General features: G+C 41.1%; 3 protein-coding genes across 3 annotated transcripts; 1 reads left to right on the top strand and 2 right to left on the bottom strand.

Moving 5' to 3' along the window:
- Positions 1 to 380: 380 nt before the first annotated feature.
- On the bottom strand, positions 381 to 4,448 carry klhl23 (kelch-like family member 23). Its single transcript, XM_051404786.1, has 4 exons — positions 3,883 to 4,448; positions 2,479 to 3,714; positions 1,139 to 1,291; positions 381 to 1,059 (listed from the first exon to the last, which is right to left on the bottom strand). The coding sequence occupies exons 1-4, from the start codon at positions 3,887 to 3,889 to the stop codon at positions 749 to 751; spliced, it is 1,707 nt and encodes a 568-aa protein (XP_051260746.1). The 5' UTR covers positions 3,890 to 4,448; the 3' UTR covers positions 381 to 748.
- A 757-nt stretch (positions 4,449 to 5,205) lies between these two features.
- phgdh (phosphoglycerate dehydrogenase) lies at positions 5,206 to 13,125 on the bottom strand. Its single transcript, XM_051404533.1, has 12 exons — positions 12,892 to 13,125; positions 11,138 to 11,289; positions 10,996 to 11,061; positions 10,832 to 10,886; positions 10,481 to 10,579; positions 10,229 to 10,361; positions 9,996 to 10,144; positions 9,727 to 9,879; positions 8,001 to 8,139; positions 7,618 to 7,745; positions 7,301 to 7,523; positions 5,206 to 5,639 (listed from the first exon to the last, which is right to left on the bottom strand). Exons 1-12 carry the CDS (start codon positions 13,027 to 13,029, stop codon positions 5,485 to 5,487), a joined length of 1,590 nt encoding a protein of 529 aa, XP_051260493.1. The 5' UTR covers positions 13,030 to 13,125; the 3' UTR covers positions 5,206 to 5,484.
- A 2,416-nt stretch (positions 13,126 to 15,541) lies between these two features.
- Positions 15,542 to 19,160, top strand: cfap210 (cilia and flagella associated protein 210). Its single transcript, XM_051403682.1, has 9 exons — positions 15,542 to 15,747; positions 16,609 to 16,817; positions 16,930 to 17,103; positions 17,194 to 17,399; positions 17,545 to 17,701; positions 17,790 to 17,929; positions 18,020 to 18,212; positions 18,490 to 18,654; positions 18,751 to 19,160. Exons 1-9 carry the CDS (start codon positions 15,699 to 15,701, stop codon positions 19,102 to 19,104), a joined length of 1,647 nt encoding a protein of 548 aa, XP_051259642.1. The 5' UTR covers positions 15,542 to 15,698; the 3' UTR covers positions 19,105 to 19,160.
- Positions 19,161 to 19,830: the final 670 nt, after the last annotated feature.

Here is a 19,830-nt window from a genome sequence, read left to right as displayed (position 1 = left end):
ATTAAACTTGAGGTAACTCTTTTACTTTGTTCTCCCCTGCAGTGTTGTCTTTTTTCTGAATTTGTTTTGTGGAGATCCCAAATTTAAATGTGGTAAAATATTTTTTTTTAAAAGCTAATTAATATAATCTGTTTTTATTCTTTTAAAATTATACATTTACACCTTTTCAAGATGTTTAATGTAAAGCTCTTTTAATGGCCTTGTTAGATGTTGCGACACAAATACATTTCCCTCACCTTTTCACTAAAACCAACATCAATTAACTCTAAATCCCAGATTCTTTACGCAGCAGCAGACAGCTTATACCCTGAATATGTAACATCAAAAAGGCTCACACAAATCAAATATACATGGAGCTCACTCATTAATTCAGGCAGAAATCATAAAGGTAGTGATTTATTTAATCAAGTAGCAGCCCGGTGGTACAATTCTTTATTTGGAGTACTATTGTGCATCAGCAGTCTGAGGTGGAGTCTGTGTGTGTAAAGTGGATTTGAATAATACTAAAATATGGTACATTTTCTCTCTCTTTTCACTCTTTTCTTTAAAAAAAAAAAAATTAAAGTAAACTAAAAATGTTGAAGCCCCTGAGTTTAATGTGAAAAGCTTGTTCTTCATTATATTCACAGTTTGGCATACACATAGCTGTCTAAAGGCAGTTATACCTGACGTCTGCAAACATGGACAGAATACAGTCACCATGTGATCCATTTGGCACATAAAGAGACAACGTGATGAGGGTTTGACACTAAACACTGAAAACACAAACACATCCGTGTGATCTGGCCGGGCTGGGAAGAGTCGCCACGATCTCCCAAGAGTCCAGCTGAGGGTCGTATTTCTCAATGCTCTGCAGATAGGTCCCTTTGGAGTAGGAGTATCCCCCCGTTACATAAATACAACCATTGATTACCACGGCCCCGCACTCCATCCTCCTCTCCTTCATCACCGATATTGGCCTCCATTCGTCTCTCTCCATGTTATAGCAGTCTGCGATGGTCGTCTGTCCGCCCACCAAATACAGCATGTTGTCCAGAGACACAGAACACAGCCCGTACTCTGAAAACAGACAATTTCAAATCAGAATACAGCATTTTTAGGATGTTTATATTTCCATCCCCTCTCCTTCTTCTCATACCTGGATGAGGAGTTATCGTAACGATACTCCACTCGTTGACATCTGGCCTGTAGACTTGGATTTTGTCGTAGGTGCAGTTTCCTCTGTACCCATAGTGACCTCCGCTCACATAGATTTTATCTCCCATTACACAGGAAGTGGCATTTCCTACACCTTCGAAGGAAACAGAGGTTATAGGTGTCATCTGATCACTCACATCTAGAAATGTTAATTACTTAAACCTGCATTAATTGATTTTCTTTGACCATTTGGGGGCGGCTCAACAAGCTTTAAACATCAAACTGACGTACTTTTTATAGTCGATATGGCAAACAGTTGTTTATTAACACATTCAGATGATCCAGAACAACTTTATGATTAATTTGGAGTCATTTGGTAAATGTATCTGGAATATTCACTCTTCTTTCAGCTCTGTTTTTCTCTCCACAAACTCCTGAGAACCATTCCTGGCTGCTAAATACTCCACTATGTTCACTAGCTAGCTAATTAACCATCCATCCTGTTTGCCTTTTGGAGGTGAGCAGGTAGCACACAGTCGGTCCGCTACCTGTGTCTGGAATCAGGGTTGATGATGGTGGTAAGAATGAGTCAAAACAAAAACAAAAACAATGAGCTGAAAGACGCTAAAAAGCTCTGTAGATACATATACAAGTAGTCACGTGATCCAGTGTTAATATAAAACTACTGATGTGGGCTTTTAAGTTGTCAAAACTATGATAATATGCATGTTTTTAAACTCAGTTTCTTCCTAGGATTCAGTTGTCATAACAACTGGATCATCTCCATGACAACTGAGCAAATTCCATCCACTCATGAGGCTGAAAGCTCAGACAGGAGAGTAAATGGACCTTGTGTTGAGACTTTTTGTCAAACGGCTGCTTCAGAGGTCAGAAAGTGAACCTTTAATCTTATTTTTGTTTAGTGTGGTGTTTCCAATAAACCTGCGTCGACACAACCAGGTACACGAATACACTCTGACTTTCAATCAGTAATCAGCACTCGATACAAACAGAGAAGCATTAATCTATTAAAGATCAAAGTTCATGCTTGACCTTGGAAAAAGCAAAACAATCTACTCAAAAAAAGTTCCATTTGGAAGCTGAGCAGGAGCTTTTGAGTCAAATCACATGACCTTCATGAGCAGACAGAAGGTTACGGATGAACTTTTAAGCCAACATGGTCAAGAAGTCCTTAAAGTGCTCAACATCTGCTGATGAAGATCACGTGATATGACAAAAAGCTCCAGAAGAGCTACTAAACGGACCCTGTAGTGAGATTGTTTCTTCTCCCTCCTCAGTTCATTAGCGCATAATATACACCACTTCATTTTATTTGCATACCTTGGATCATTTTGGCCACAGGGAACCATTTCTTTTTCAAAGGGTCATAAAACTCTGTCTCTTGCTCCGGAGCTCCTCCTCTGTAGCCTCCGATGGCATAAATACAGCCATGCAGAGCCACGGAGCAATGGTAGTATCTGGCTGTGATCATGGGGCAGCCCTGGGTCCATTCATCATAGTCACAGTTATACACTGAAACCGTGTCCAGAGCCTCAACAGTGTTTGTCCTATAACCACCAGTCACATAGATATTTGCTCCAAGTAGACTGACGCTGTAGCTCTCCCTTGCAGGATCAGGCATGTCTTTTCCTTGCACCCAGGTGTTGCTCATAGGATCCCATATGTGAACTTCACACAGAGGGTGCCAGTAATATCCACCAATGACATACATGCTGGAGGACACTTTTCTGCTTGCACACATCTCCTTGCCATTGGACCTTAAAGCCTGAATGATCATGGATTTAAATTTCCCTTCACTGTTCAACAAGCACCGTCTGTGCACCTCTAAAGTGGCCTTGAAGTAAACCTCATCCAGGTCCAGATGGATGCAGCGCAGCAAGTCTGCAGCGTGGTGAACACGCCCATCCGAGTCATTTGTCACCCATTTGGCCACGGCATCTATCAACACTTCATCCCTCTGCACAGTGAGGCTCTGGGCGGCCAACACGGACCTCACCCTCTCGTGATCCAGCTCCAGGAACTCCTCCTGCTGGACGATCTCCGTGAACCTGCTCAGCATCACCCTGCGGGCCTCCCTCTCCAGGCCCGGGCACAGGTGCAGCTGAGCAAAAGCGTGCATCCCCAGGCAGTTGTCCACATCCAGGAGGCGCATGAGGAACTCCTCGCACGCCTGCTTCACGGACACGAACTGCAGGAGGTCCGCGGCCTCCAGCAGGCTCTGCACGTTGCTCTCGGTGATGCGCACCTGAGCCGAGTACACATAGTCCAGCAGGGCACCCAGAACCGCGCAGTCCACCCCGCTCAGCTTGATGACGCTGTTTGACCTCTCCCTCATATCAGCTGTGAACATGACTTTAAAATAGGAGCTGCGGGCCGACAGCAGCGCCCTGTGGCAATGAAACACCTGTCCGGACTCGCCGCATTGTAGAGTCACGTCGGTAAACAGGCCACTGATGTAGAAGCGCCTGAGTGCGTCCAGGAGCTCCGCTGCGTGGTCACCATCACAGAAGTCGTACGTGTAGATCTCAGCCTGCTTATGTGACATGGTAGGCCTATCTGTGGGTGATGTATGAAAATGTGTGTGCAATCACACAACCTGCTGCACAGGAGAACCACAGAGCAGAATAGTGGTGTCACATTTCTAATTAATTGATGTTTTAGGATACAAATACCCCCCCCCTCTTATTTGCCATTTAATTCACAAACAGAGCACAGTAGGCTTACCTCTCATCCTATTTCCATGAAGCCCCCCCGTGCTGGATCAACAGACACTCCGCAGCGTCCTATCTGTGAACGCTCCTCTCCAAAAACACATGAACCTCAATTTAGCTCATGCAGGACGGTCGCAGGCAGCCCTATCCTATTTTGGTATTTGTGCGCAGCAGCGGCCATCCCCCTCCTCCTCCTCCTCCTCTCCTGCAGCACACACTCCACCAGCAGGTCCTTGACACACACACACAAAAAAAAAACCCAAGCAACCATTCAAGAGGAGTCAACCCGCTAGTTTCTCTCCCAGAGCCTAAATATAACCTCCATCCGCACAGTCCCGTGATGCGCTCACGTACGGCGCATTAGTGGAGCCAACAGGCGGAGACACCATCACTAACTGAATACAAATCTCATACAAATGAGCATCGCCTTTTCAGTGCAGCACAAACAAGAAACCATTGCACTCTTCACCATTCATGCCTCCCCCCCATTCTTGTCGTTGCCATGGCATTCTGAATCCAGTTCCAGTGTGGCCAAGGTTTTAACCCTAATCCGGACCAGGATTAACAGCACAGTGCTTAATATTCATGCCTGCACATGATCTCGGAGATATGAGTGCGTGGACTGGTTTTGCGCACAGGAGAGTTATGATCAGTTAAATCCTTTATTTAATTATTTAAAGTCACACAGTGGAATGTGGGGCTTAGTGAAGAGTGGTCGTGTCAGAGGGGCACATTAGTATACCTATAGATGGTGCATTAAGCATTGTATCCAACCTTCACCAGGTCTAACATTGTGCAGTCATGATATTGATTCTGTGTCATAAAAGGTGTCTCTCTTCTCCATGTAATGCAAGCTCTGTTTATATTTGCATATTTTCTTTCACTGCTTTCATTGATTTTATTTTCAGTGCTCTTATTCTTGACCTCTGTGCTTTCGGGGGCTATGGATAAAAATGGGCCTTTCTGGGTAACTTCTAGCATATTTTCTAAAATGTTATTAATATGCACCATCTCTGTCAAATAAAATAAATAAAAGGTCTTATTGCTTCATACTGTCGGGTAGTTTTACTGGACATGGATCATGTTTTATGAGCTTGTTTCACATGAAAAATCTGCACAGTAACCAGCTGTCATTTGGATATATGAGCCCCTGTACAATGTAATGTGATCAAATACTGTAAACTATCATCTAAATAATAAAAATAGAGTTGAAATATATGTCATCCCACACGAATACTGGACATTGTAAACTTTAAAAATGAGTACTACCAAGTATAGGATTAGATTGATAGAGTGGCAACTTGTTCACTGAATAAAAACACACTTCACAATTGTTGTAAACGTGTACTTTATTTTACATATCTGCTTTAAAAAGGTCAAACAACAAACTGAACAGCACAAGACACTGAAACGTTTCATTAAGCTTAACTTCAACAAAGTGCATGTAAAGCATCTAAACACTGGAATGTTATCAAAATGCAAGTTTTAAACTGCAAGTGTTCAACTTCTAAACAAGTTGTTAGTTGTAAACTAGACAGATCAATTAGGGCAAGTCACTCTTTGAGAATGTTTAGATTTTTATTATTATTTTTTTTTAGATAAAGGCTGCTGTTGTTTAGATGGAGAGCTGTGCTGCCTCCTTAACTGAAGGCTTCAAGGCACTGAGGTCTCGCAGGAGAGAGGACACCCCCACGCAATACCACAGATCCCCAGCGCGGTCTGCGGGAGCGCTGAAGGACTCAATCTCCACTCCCTCTGCGGCCAGCAGTCCTACACAGAGAACAATTGGAGAGAGAGAGAGACAGAGAGACAGAGACAGAGAAAGTTATAACTCAAAACCACCTTTCATCCAAACAGAAAGTCACAAAGCAACAGTGGCCAAACAGCAGTTTGTGCTTTATTTTGACAAAATGATGCCAACAGTCACTGCAAAATAACCATTAAACCACATGATCACCTAAATCTCCCCCTTCAATTTCTTTAAAGTGAGATACATTTTGTCCACACCGTCTGAAAACATCACATACAATACTCTGGATCTTCCTGTTCCACTGAAGCTATATTCAATCTCTGAAGAGGCTGATAGGCTGTATAACTACTGGAATAATGTGTGTTGTACCATTTACTTCAATAAAAGTAGACTTTGTTTATCTTGTCAAATCCAAAATTAGGGACATGTATTCATATTAAATTCAAGATAATTATATTTCATATTACATCTCACTCTAGAAACCAAACACTTTAGTTGCACAGTTAACAGGGTCCAAAATTAAAACCCACCAAGCACCAACTGTGGGTAACTTTTGGGTTTGGCAGAAACATGAAGTGGGGTCACTGGCCAGATGGTCAGCAGGTAATTTCTCACTGCACATAATAAATAATAAATCACTGCAAAAGGCCAGATTTACATTGCTTTTTAATGTGTACCGACTGAGACTAATGTGATCTTCACTCTATCATGACGTAAGCAAATCAAATCAAAGCAGCTTATTACCAGTCAGTGCTTTCCACACAATGTCAGTCTGTTTTTTCTGTAAGCCACATTTCATGTTATTAGAAACGTGGCGACAATTTCCCGGCATTAAGCCGCCAAAAGAAAACTTGGAGACAAAGTGAAAAATAAAGAAAATCATGGAGGTTGGTGTGTTTTTGCACAAGACGGTGTCTGATGCAGTTTTATGGCTGGTTACTTTGCTCAGTTTACCCATCATTTGGACTCCGACGGCTGAGAATATATATTCTTACTACAGTGTCAATATTCCATGAAATGGCTCAACAAATATTCTGGTGTACAGGGGATCAGAAATAAGAACGGTTGAATTTTGATGCATTAAAGTTTGCCAACTTTGTCTCAAAAGGAGGCAAAATGGATTATTTAACTAATATTTACCCTGATTTCTCCTGTATTATACAGAACATGATTTGTCGGGGATTTATGATTTTTGTTCTAGACATTAAAAAAAAGGTCTGAAAGTCTGATGGTAAAAATTATTTAAAATGCTTATGTGACTTTGTGAGGTCCATGCAGCCTGGGCATAGCTGTATGTTTAACAGAATTATGAAAACTTCATTGCTTCATATTTCACACTTTAATTGAATGTAATGGTGCACCTTCATAAATAGCATCTCGTTTTAAAGCAGGTCTATTGACACTGTATGATGGATTTCTGTTGGTTTTTCTGTGGAACATTTTGAGGTTTGAAGGAGGAGCTGAATCTCTGTTACAATGCGTGTGTTTCATACTTTAAATAGCTGAAACATTATATCAGTTGACATGTCAACAAATGTGTTTGCATGTCTGATCCATCCAGTGTGCGTTAATACAAAGACTGTAGCCATCAGTTATGACCTTAAAAAACTAAAACCAACATTATATTGTTAATTTGCCCCTAAACTTTAGTGGGTAACTGCATTATTTTAAAGTGTCTCACCAGCCACTGAGGATAGGAGCTGAGGACTCGCAGAAGCCTTGAAGAACAGCAGATTTCCAGCGAGAGAGACCGGCTGTCTGAACACACTGTCACCCAGCTGCAGCAGGACTGGCACGCCACCTTGAACTGAACCACTGGCTTTGTAGCTGCAGCTGTTGGCCGTGAGCTCCACCTTGCACACGTCACCGGCATTCCCGTCAGACACACAGTGGGTCTGGTTCACCTGAGCAGTCAATTCACATTAATAAAAAGATGATCTTCTGCAAACACACTTGTTATTGTCATGTTGCATTTGCCAGAATGAGTGGATGTCATACCTTGATTCCAGACTCCTTGGCTAGGCTCAGTACATTGATGAGATTCGGGCAAAAGCCAGACTCATGATTTAGCAGTCCGACCAGAACCGATGAGGTCATGTAACCAGTGGAAGACTTCATGCAATCCCCTGGGATGAAGAAAGCATTACGTAGTGTTTACTTCCACTACAAGCAAGTAAAAAACATTTCAGAGCAAAAATTGTTGATTTCAGAAAAACAGCACAAGTATATCTTCATAATTTACTATAATAGTTTGGCCTGTTTCACAATCATACCACCAGAGGGAGTAAAAACACACCATTACAAATATTATCTTCCTAGGATATGAATCCCCCACCCCTTCGGGTCCCTGGTTACACAACTGGTTAGACCAGTAGTGTTACCTTGAGTCGTGATTTCGACACGGCTGAAAGGTTTCTTAGAAGTAGTGCATGACTGCAGTACAGCTCCGACAGCTTCTCCGAGTTTGATCAGTTGGTGAGACTCCTGGGAGAACGTGCTGGCCAAAACCTGTGCGTTTACCTAGAAAGGGAAAAAAAAAGGAGAAGACGTGGAATCGAAAGTGCTTCTGTGAAGTGAATGAGATCATACATTTTTAAAACAGATGCTCCACATCTCACCATCTCTGGCCGACTCAATAGTGATACGTCGATTTCATTTTAATGGAAGGCTAAGAGACGAGACCCACATTACAGCCATGAAGGGCACTCTCTCTCACCTCAGACCATTTTCATTGTCCACTTAAAATGCTACGAGGTTTATAATTTATAAGTACTTCTTGTAAACATCCTCTTTATACATTCCTCATTAAAAAAGGTGCCTTTTGACAACTTTCAGATCACAGATTTAAATTAGAGTGGCAACCAAGTGCACTGGATACTGTACATGGGTCTTAAGGTCAATTTAGTAATCAACAAACACAGTCTACACAATCTTGAAAGATGGTGTGATGTGACCAAGAAAGTTTTTCCAACTGTTTGCAAGATCAAGAACTAACTTTCAATCAAACTTTAGCCAACATGGATGAAAGATTCCTGAAGAAATGTTTTTTGTCATTCCTGTGCAGCCATTTGTTATCACTTTTCAGCTGGCATATACAGTAATCCAAACACATGCAATAAGTTGGTATTGGCTCATATATTGGCTTTACTTCTTAAAGCTATGCAGGCACTGAATGGAAGAGATACTTATTCAGTGAGCTCGTCATAGAAAGATACTGATGGAACTTGTGATTAGATTGTTTTTTCCAACTTCATAGCTGATGTTTTTACCCATTAACGCACCTTAAAGAGGAGAGCAGCTGATCAAAATCATTTAATGACCTGTGGTAGTTATTTGGCTGTAATGAAAACATGGCATTAGGACATACAGAGTGACACATGGTCCAGTAGATGATGAAACACCTTGAATATAGGATTTTACCAGGGTCCAAAATGAACACCCAGCAAGCGCTAAATGCAGGTTTAATTTGGTGGAAACATAAATTCATGTCACCAGCCAGGTGGCAGGTAAATAGTCTTGCAATTTAAATGCCTATGAAGTAGTATTTGTATTTCTGTAAACTTGTTTGTTTCTCCATTTAGCTCAGCTTAATCTCTCCTGACTGCTAACTATAGTACCTTATGGCTAGAAATTAATTCTAACAATCCTTTTTTAACTTCAAATCAAAAGTTAATTTATAGATAAAAAAACAAAATAAACACTATCAAAAAGATGACATTGATATTTTTTTTAATTTTTTGCTTTGTAAGCATGTGGACTGGCAAGACATAATGCTTACACAGTCCTCATGTAGTATGTTGCTGATGCTGATGCAGAACTGAGCTCACCTTATGTTGTACCAAAAGAAATAAACATTGTCATTAAAGTTAACTGAAGCTTTGGCTCAAAATGTGTCATTAATCTTAAAGTTCTGTTACCTTAAACCCTTGGATTTACAATACATGATCATTTTCCTTGTCTTAAGTAGAACTACTCAGCAAGTGGAAAATAGTTGTATAATGTTTTGTGGTTTATCCTTTGAGATACAGGTTTTGTAATAACAAAGGACTGAGAAGTAATTTCTTTGAGGGGAAAAAAAAGGGTCTAAAAACACTGAGTAGAACTTACTGCTCCAACCAGCTTCTTGCCCTGCACCATGTCCACAATCTGCAGAGCAATGTCCTCCCCACAACGAGCCTGAGCCTCCTTCGTACTGGCTCCCAGATGAGGACAGCTGATGACATTGGGGTGGTTGATCAATGAACGCTCCTTGGGAGGCTCCTGCAGCAAATTTGAGTTGTAAAAACAAATACATATAGTTACATACAGTAACTTGTGACCAATAAAAGACAGCAACTTTAGATTATTTGTGAGAGGACATGCTCCAATAGTCTTGCCTCAACAAAGACATCCAGCCCTGCGCCTCCGCACTGTCCGGACTCCAAAGCTCTGACGAGAGCAGCCTCGTCGATGATACCCCCTCGTGCACAGTTCACAACCTTCACTCCTTTCTTGCATTTAGCAAACGTTTCGTCATTAAGCAGACCTTGGTGGGGAAATTTAAAAAAAAATGATTGAAAAAGAAACTCCACAATTTAGAAGTACAATTTATCCTCCCAGTCAAACTCACCAACAGTAGAAGGCATTAGGGGAGTGTGGACAGTAATGTAGTCACACTGGGGCCAAAGCTGCTCCAGAGACATCTGCTCCACCCCCCAGCTGGCCGACACCTCTGGAGGAGTGATTGGATCGTAGCCGATAGTCTAAGAAGAGACAAAAAGAAACTCATCTTTCCATTTTTTTTTTAGGTAAATATTATAGTGCAATTAACCACTGAGAAATGTGAGCACACAGTCTGGTTGTGCAGAATCTCATTACTTACCCTCATGCCAAATGACTGCATTCTTGAGGCCACTTCCTTCCCTATTCTGCCGAGTCCAACTATTCCAAGTACCTTGCCAAACAGCTCGGCACCCATGAACTGTAAAAATTACAAACAAAACAATGACCCCCGTCCATGAAATCCAAAACAAAACAATGACCCCGGTCTATGAAATCCAAAAACAAAACAATGACCCCCCAGTCTACGAAATCCCAAACTGCACCAATCGAAGTGTCACATCTGATCAGCGATGACCGGTTGAACAACGGAGCCGGCCATGCGACAGTAAATCGCTTTGTGTGCCGACTGTTCAAACAAGCACACAGGCACAAACTAAAGTCCTCTGGTCACCTTCTTGCGATCCCAGTTGCCCTGCTTCATCGACATTGCAGCCTGAGGCACATTTCTGAAGAAGACAATGGTGTAATAATTGGCACTTTTACACTACTTCAATGCAATTAAAAAGACTGCTGAGCATGTTGACAATTGTGCATTAAAAACATGAATCATCTTGCCTTGAGAGGCTCATCAGCAGGGCACACGTCAGCTCAGCGGCACTGATTGTGTTTCCGCTCGGCGTGCTGGAGAAAACAGTCTACAGTTAATGGACAATACGTTATACTGAACCCAAAACGTGTGCGCAGACCGGAGACTTACTTCATGACGATAATACCCTTTTTGGTGGCAGCATCAACATCCACATTGTCCACACCGGTCCCGGCTCTCCCAATGATTTTGAGATTATCAGCGGCATTGATAATGTCGGCTGTTACCTTCGTTGCAGATCTGACCACGAGGCCATCGTAGTCCTAGGACGGGGAGAAGAGGAAACGTTAGATCTTATGGTGTTGTATATCTGTGGTTAATCTACTCAAGGTTACATTATCAACCACACAAAGTGGTAAATTTGCTCGCTGGCCTCAAACCTTCAGAGGCACAAACTGGACCGGAATTTAAAAAAAAGGTTCTGTATCCTTTTATTCTTGGTCCAGAGCAAATTAACTACAGGTGTAGTACAAGCAATGTAACTGACACACAGCAAACACGAGGGCAGGCAGTGATTGTTTACTTAAGTAAAGGTAGTCATACAACAGTTCATTCAAATTGTACTGAAGTAAAAGTACAAAAGTATTAGGATCAAAATACAGTTACAGTACCAAAAGTACTCATTATGCAGAATGGCCCATTTCAAAAGAATATAAACATTACAGTACTGGATTATAATTATTGATGCATTAATGTGTTTATCACTTTAATGCTGCAGCTGGTAACAGTGGGGGTAATTTCAATTACTTTATATAACTCACCTGCAGGGTAGCTAGTGAAAGTTTTTATCCTAATGGATCATTTCACATCACAGAAACGTGTATCTGGTTCTGCACGGCTCTGTACAGCAGTCAGATTATGTTTGTATGCTTATTGCCAGAATGTGCATTTAAAATAAGCCCCTGATAGTTTTGTGGATGTGCACACAATGAGAGAGTTAATTTCTACATGGAACAAAACTCAGCTACAGCATGTGTTTGATCTCCTCTCAGAGTACAGCAGAGTGAGCTGGGGAGGGGCAGTACAACAAGATGGGTGCGCAGCTAAATACCGTCCCCAGTGGACCTGTGGTTGTAGAGTAAATGGATCAGCACAAGACAAAAATACTCAAAATACGTTGCTGTGTGAGGTGGTAATAAAGTGTGTGAACCTCCTCCTGGCTTCACTTATGTATAAAGTGACAGAAAGTTTACAAAAATAAAAATGTAAAAGAATCTTAAAAAGTGTAGTTTAAGCACAGTACTTGAGTAAATGTACTCAGTTACTTTGGTGCTTTCTGAGATTTAATGAGTTAGAGGCCCACAGCTGACTTTAGCTTCAGGGGTTAACAGTGGTTTAATCCAGCACTGACTCTCCTACACAAACACAAAGAATCACTGCGTCGTTTCCAATCTGACCAAACTTATCCGAACAAAAAGTTAAATATTTGTTTGTGCATTAAGCTGATAAAGCCTGGTAGAGCCTGGTAAAGTGTGCAGCATGTGGCGCTCAGAGAAAGTGATGAGGGGAACCGGCAAAGTGAGGGATGAGTTGCATCAGCCTCCCCGGCTCCCGATGGGCGGTGCTACCGTAAAACAATCCCTCCTCACACCTTAAAACCTGCAGATACGTGTCCTACTCTTGTGCAGTGTGCACACTCAGCTCACATTAAACCTAAATACACACGGGTTGTGTCTCTTTTATAATGCACAGATTTACTCCGGACAAGTGAAGCGGAAAATCACACGAGCTTTAAAAAGAAATAAAAATGATGCGAGTTTAACTTTTTTTGTAAAAACAGGCGCACGTTGCGCAGGAAAGAAAAAAAAACCGACATCCGGCGCATGTGAGAGCAATTATGTAATCCAGAGTGCCAACAACTTTACCTTAATCTCCGCGATTAATTCATCCTTTTTCATATTCTGCTTCTCCGTGACTCGGATGCCATTTTCCTCCAGAATCGCCCTGCAGCGAGGGTCCACACTCTCACTGATTAACACACTCTTGATGGAGATCGGGGCCATCTTGGAGGGGCTCTCTGTCTCTCTGGCTGCTGCTCGGTGGGCAACTGGCGTTCAGTGGATGGTGCCTTCGTGAAAGTGATGGACACGGGAAGTTTTTTTTTTTCCCTCTGTTGGTTTTGAATGGTTATCTGGGATTTAAGACAGCCCCCTTTTTGACAGTAAACCCGCCCCTCCTGCATCTCCTGTTCTGACGTAACCTAAAGGAGGCCCCATCTGTACTGGAAACCAGTTCAGAGCCACTGCTGGGGCCCAGTTTCATTTGGTTGTTAGTGTTATCAGCAGAACTTTACTTCATGTATATATAAAAATGAAAAGGACTTATTAAGCATGAATTGTACTGATGCATTAACACGTTTATGCACTGGGGGATCTGGAGGGGGGCTGCATATAATGACATTAGATCTGAAACTGTTTAAACTTATAATCACTATCTCCTTTTTTTAAATACAGATTTACATGTAAACACTGGTAGGTATGGAAGGAAAGATATTTTGTCTTGTTTTTTTATTGTTTTATCTGATAAAAAGTTATAAAATGTGTGTAAAATGTTGTTAAATATGCTTTAAATTATCATACTAATGGGAAAACTAAGAATTGCATGCATTTACTATGATGTCATTGTATAGACAGACTTTCTCCCAGCACCACCAACAACTCTGACTGACTCCCAGCATCCTACTTCACTTTTTCATGCCACTTTCTAAAGATAATTTTGTATTGTCCTTCACTACAACTATCTGACAGCTTTAGTTAGGCTACTAGTTACTTTAAAAAATTAAGATTTTGTTCACATGAAGAGTAATAAATTAAACTACCCAACAATTAATACAAGTACAGCTGAAAAGATTAGTCCATTACTCAATTAGCTGATTGACTGAAAATAAATTGCCAACTATTTTGATTAAATCATTTTTCATGTAAAACATTTAATCGTTCCAGGTACTGTGATGTCACTTTGGGCTCTGGGTAATTGTGTTGATATTAATCACTATTTGAAGAATTTTTACAAACCAAACAATCAATCCATCAATAGAGAAAATAATCAGAGGATTAATCCATCATTATGAGACTAAAAATAATCATTAGTTGCAGAAAAAACAAAAAATAGCTCCACCTCAATCAACTAGAACAGTAAAATCCTGCTTTATAGCTACGACAGAGTCATTTAGGTGGCTCCTTTATGAGGTTGCTATGGTGATACCATAGAGATGTAACCACCACAAACACACACAGTCAGTTCATACGAAGCTGTTGTAATGAAATATAGGTGAAGGAATATCACTTGTCCATCTCCCTTCATTTAACAGTAGATCAGGTCAGGCAAGTCCAAGTCTTAATTTAACAGACACAGTTCATCACCTGATTCATTAAGCTGCACATGACAGCCCCCTGATCTTAGTGTCAGCTCAGTAAGTCACGTCTGTCATAATCCAACTGTTATAGCTGCTTTAAACACCACATTGAAGACTGGTTGGCATTTGTTTGTATGCAGAATTTACACGAGTGTCCTTAAAGTATCTGTGTCCGCTGTGATGTTTCCATTACTCCACCCTGAACAGGCTCAGAGCAGGAAGGACAATCAGTGTCTGGAGTTGAGTATGAACCTGAAGCAGTTCTGCTGTTTTGCTATAAACCAGAATTTATTTTGTCATGTAACTTAGTTTACATGCAGAGAAAGCACGTTTTGGTTTTATGAATCTATGTTATCCAGTTAGAGGACCTTTTAATTCCATGTTCCTCTCAGCTGTAATACAGTGCGGCTTTAACGTATTGTAGGAATATACAGCAAGAAAAAGCACAAAACATAACTAATAAAAGTTAATTTTGACACAAATCAACTATAATAACACTAGAAATGTAAGTTGACAGGCAGTTAGAAGAGACTTTTTGTGATTCCAGTTACATATTCAGTGTATTTATCTGTTGTTTTATCTTTAATCTGACTGCGGGTTCAATGTTAGGCTCCAAAAATGCCTCCTGAGTTCCAGATTCAATGGAGAAGGAGCAAAGCAACCATAAAACATCCACATTTGACTGCCAGGATCCTGTTTTTTTTTTTTTTCTCCTTTAAAGTCATCAAGATGGTTTCTGTAAACGAACACAGAGAGGATGTCGTCTACTTTACCAAGAAAAATGTCTGACTTAGTCTCAGAGGGATTTTGGCTTTTGAAGGCGTCTCTCTCTCTCTCAGCAGTGGGATCCTTTAGTTCATGCTTTGAATTACAGACACCTGCAGCTGAACACAGGTGAGTTTAATTACAAATTTAAAGGCATCACCGCCTAATTTACTTAATTTTTTTGTAGGAACAAAAAAATACTTGTAAAAAAGTTTTAAATTAGTATTTTTCTGGAGGGAATGTTGCATTATCCGAAGAAAAAGAGCAAAGATGCCCACATTTTCGATGAGGGTGCTATGTAGATTAGAGCTCACATTTCATATAAAAGCAGACTTTATAAATGAGGCTTTACAAACAGCGCCACCTGTCGTCGACCAGCGGAACGGCTTCTGATTGGTTCAAGTGTTGCCTGGATACAAGGCAACAAATGCGGACCCTGACTCGGTTGTGTGTGTGTAAACCTGGAGAGATTTAACCCGAGTTAACAGGGGAAAGTTTCAATGTTTGGTAGCGTTTGTTTCTTCAATAACACAATATATAACGTTATATCGAATGACATCGGTGGTTCAGTACGGCCGACGGAGAGGCTCCAGTAAGAGAGGTAAGAGGGGTAAAGTTAACCTTACGGAAGCTGTTAGGGCTAATAAACATTATGTAGTCTGATATATGTGTATGTATATGTATATGTGTGTGTATGTGTAGTCAATAAGTCTTTAATTGTAAGAGCGGCTGTGAGATCCAGTAACATGAAGCATTATTCAGAACAATGTGGCTGTTTGATTAATGTACTTCCATTCAATGACATGCTCATGAGCAAACTCAGCCACTTTCAAAAGAAAATAACTTCCTGTGTGATTTTTTATTAAGCGAGATGTGACTCTACAGAATATGTTGTCTTTGGCCTTATCTAAGTTAGGATTTTAGTGCAACATCACCCCATTAAACTAGAATTTCCAGGATTGTTTTACCTCACTTTATTAAACATTAAGTTTAAAAGTTCACTCATAGTTTCTGTACTTGCTGTTTGAATGCTGCAAGTTATCTACTAGTTTTTGCCTATAAATAGACACATTTAAATTCAATTCGGAACATTTATGTGCAGTTTTACACACAGTATACATTAAGGAAAAAACATTATACACAAACAATAACTGTAAATACATAATAAATAATAATAAAATAGAAATACAACTCATAATTTTGGTGGCAGTGCCATGTAGTCAAATCTGATTATCAATGATTATCATAGGGTATACCGTCCATATTACTCTCTAAGCTAATTTGTAATGTCAAAAGACAATCCACTATATCCATCACCATAAATAATACAACTTATCACATCTGCATCCAAATCCATGTGTAATTATTATTGTATTTGACTATTTTAAATAAAGTCATAGACATAGCATTCGACTTACAGGAAGCCCTCTTAGGGTATATACAACTTTTTTTTTAAAAATAGTGTCTTCAGCTGAGGAACCCAGCAGGATGATGCAGCCGCCGGACCTCCGACAGGTCACTGTCCTAACCAAGGCTGAATGGCTGAGGATCCAAGATGAACTGAACCGGGTTAATAAAGACAAACAAAGTATGAGAGAGGCAGCGAAACAGAGAGAGGCCCTGCACTTGAAATCAGAAGAGGTTGTGAAACTGTGGTCCAATACCATCGCTGTAAGTTGCCTGTTCGTTTAACATTTGCTTTATTAAATTTAAAAGTGCTTGTAAGGCAATAGACTGCATTAAAGCAAAAGATAACACGCTGTATGTTTTACATTTATCAAAGGGTCAAAGGCAAAAAAAGCTGGAGGCAAAGAAGATTCGAGAGGAGATTGAGGAGGAGAAGAAGAAATTAACTGATAAAGAAGAGGCCGAATATCAGGAGCAGAAGCGTAAAGAGGCCATTGAGAAGGCCAAGACTCAGCTGTATTATCAGACTGACCGTGTCAAAGGATTACATGTTTGTATCACTTGAGAATTATTATCACTTCTACATGTTTTAACCATACGTTGGAGTTTTGGGATTGAGTGATTGTGACTTCCTCCACAGCGTGCGCTCTTGCTGACGGAGGTGCTGAAGGAGAGAGAGGCTCAGATTGAGCTGAAGCAACGAATCAAGAGTGCCTCCAAAGATGTGGACAAAGACTTCTTGGACATGGTGAAGACCAGAGAGGATGAGGCCCTGAAACAGGAGCAGGAGAAAGCGCTTCAGAAAAAGCTCCAAAGACGAGTGGTTGTGGAGGACCTGAAAAACCAGTAAGTCCCACATCAGGCCCGAGAACCAGTCTTTGAACATGCTGTAGATGCACCAGGTCTGCACAGGATTAAAGATATCACAGTGCTCTCTCTGTCTCTATTGTATGGTAAAACTTACTTGAGGATTATGATTCCTTTCCTTTAGGATAAAGGAACATGAGACGGCAAGAGAGCGACAGGTGATAGAGAACAAGAAGGACGGAGAGGAAACCCAACATCTTAAAGAACTCTATCAGTGGGAGCAGAGAATGGAGGAAGAGAGACAAGCTAAGCAGAAGAGAGACCTAATGCAAGCTCACCTGGTAGGATCTTAGCAGCACAGGGTCATCTAGCATTTGTATGCTTATTTTATAACACACACATTTACTACTGTACACTCTGTATCTACAGGAGCATCTCACCAATAGGGACCTCATAAGGGCAGTGGATGCACAGAGACAGGAGGCCGAAGAGGAGCAAAGGAAACTTTTTCTCTCCGCAAAGCAAAAAATGATGAAGTTACGGAAAGACAGAGAGAAAGAACTGTTCAGGTAAGAGCCAGCAAAAAATAAATAAAAACACCCAGTGTCAGTAACAGTGACTCCACCGGCTGTCACAATCACACTTGTTTCATTCTTCAGAGAGGCCCAGATGTGCAGAGAGAAGATCACGAACAAACTGACAGTCACACAGCAGGAGCAAACCGTCAGCGAGGAGCAGAGGATTGCAAAGGCTGTCGCCGAGCAGGACGCCAAAGAGGCACAGCATCGGTGGCAGGAGGGGAAGAAGAGGGCAGCGATGCTCAAGTCGATCAATGCACACAGAGAATTCATGGTAATGCGAGTTTGATGGCCTGTAATTCAGTATGTATTCAGGGATGCACCAATAACAGGATCGGGTCCAATACTGTGCTCATGTACTCAATCACAACACTACTATGAGAAAAGTCTTCGTTAAACCTGTAATGGTATTAAGTAATCGTATAAGTAGTTGTACTGGTCTTATTGGTCTTTTATTTAGGGTCGTCACCTGTGGGTTCAAATAATGTTAAGTTGATCTGGCTGTAGTTTAAACTGTCATCACACCTGTAACACAAACTATGTTTCATCAGAGACAAGAAAAGGAGCAGAGGGACAAAATGGCAAAACAGAACGCCCGAGAGACACTTCTGGCCAAGAAAGAGGCTGACAGAATATTTACTGAGAAACAACAACTGAAGACTCGGAAGATGAAAGAAGATGAACGGAAACTACAAGACTTCAATGCCACACAAATGGTAAAGCTGTCTCCACGGCACATCGTTGCAAAAATTAACATTAGCCATGGCCCTGAAAACAAAACAAAAAAAACATGCTTGTCGTTTATCTTTCAGGCTGAGAAAAGCACCAAGCACCAGCAGCTGAGGAGAGACGATCTCGAGTTTGAAGAGAAAAACTCAGAACTCATTGCCGAGGAGGAAAATGAATTTCAGCAGTATTCACAGCACGTCATAAAAGCAGCGGCGGAGGCTCAGCGAAATGTGTTTCCACTTTGTAAAGCAGCGAGGGAAGGGGTCGGCGGAGGGTTCGGTCCCGTGTTCAATGGAGTCAGGGCTAGCTACCTTGTTCAGGACCGCACTGGCGCTCAGATGCCCAAATATGTCTCTGGCACCACCCAGAACATTAAAAAGCTCAATGAGGCTGAAGATATTGAAGAAGCAAAGAGGAGACTTGGATTTACGTGGTGATAGGGTGACAGGTCACTCCCAGCTGGCAAATTTAGCTGTTCCCCAGAAACTGACCATCTTTGAACACGCAGAATGTTTCAGTAACATCCTTAAAATATGTCTGAAATCACTCCCTCACTCACTACTCGGTATAAAATAGACACTCAATAGTTTGCTCTTTAGTGAACAGTAAAATGGGATTTTGGACACTAAGAATTATTTTGTCATCACTTACAGGTGAAGTGCTGCACAGCTTTTATGTTCTGATAATACAACACATTGCTTTGTGGGATAAAAGTGTCTGTGGGGTGTCTTTATGTGCAACTGCAACACTCATGTGCAGCCAGCGACCTGTCGTCTCCATGTCAAGTCATGGATACTGTTTTTTGTTTAATCCCATTGTGTAAATGTAGATTAGTATAGTATATATGTATGATATAATGTATGATTTTCACTCTTAGAGTGCACTATATAGTAAACAGGGAGTGATTTTAGACACAATCGTTAGCAGGGATGTTGCTACTTCTGTAAAGTTTCATATATTCTGTAAAGAAAGTAACTTCTGGTCAACATCCCCCAAAAAGCCCACAGTGAGAATGTCACAGTGAGAGCATTACACAGAGCGGCAACTCTGAAATTACTGACACAACAAATTGTTCTGTGAATGTTGTATATCAATTACCCCGAGACTCGTCGGGGCTAAAATGTGGACTGTAGTTGACGCTGAACCAAGCCATTAATCACCAC

This window comes from Dicentrarchus labrax, unplaced genomic scaffold (assembly GCF_905237075.1).
Source record: "Dicentrarchus labrax unplaced genomic scaffold, dlabrax2021, whole genome shotgun sequence".
Classification (NCBI taxonomy): Eukaryota; Metazoa; Chordata; class Actinopteri; family Moronidae; genus Dicentrarchus; species Dicentrarchus labrax.
The sequence above is the reverse complement of the archived record's forward strand: the minus strand, read 5'-3'. Positions and strand labels throughout refer to the sequence as shown.

Bases quoted from the DNA above. Each gene is read 5' to 3' on its own strand.
- cfap210 (XM_051403682.1), top strand. From the start codon at position 15,699: ATGACATCGGTGGTTCAGTACGGCCGACGGAGAGGCTCCAGTAAGAGA. The intron at 16,818-16,929 runs GTAAGTTGCCTG...CATTTATCAAAG, and splicing joins TGTGGTCCAATACCATCGCT to GGTCAAAGGCAAAAAAAGCT. The intron at 17,400-17,544 runs GTAAGTCCCACA...CCTTTCCTTTAG, and splicing joins GTGGAGGACCTGAAAAACCA to GATAAAGGAACATGAGACGG.
- phgdh (XM_051404533.1), bottom strand. From the start codon at position 13,029: ATGGCCCCGATCTCCATCAAGAGTGTGTTAATCAGTGAGAGTGTGGAC. The intron at 11,290-12,891 runs GTAAAGTTGTTG...TCCCCGTCCTAG, and splicing joins AATTAATCGCGGAGATTAAG to GACTACGATGGCCTCGTGGT. The intron at 9,880-9,995 runs GCAAGACTATTG...AATTTGCTGCAG, and splicing joins GGCTGGATGTCTTTGTTGAG to GAGCCTCCCAAGGAGCGTTC.
- klhl23 (XM_051404786.1), bottom strand. The intron at 1,292-2,478 runs GTATGCAAATAA...TTTCCTTCGAAG, and splicing joins TGTGGCCAAAATGATCCAAG to GTGTAGGAAATGCCACTTCC. The intron at 1,060-1,138 runs GTATGAGAAGAA...GTCTGTTTTCAG, and splicing joins TACGATAACTCCTCATCCAG to AGTACGGGCTGTGTTCTGTG.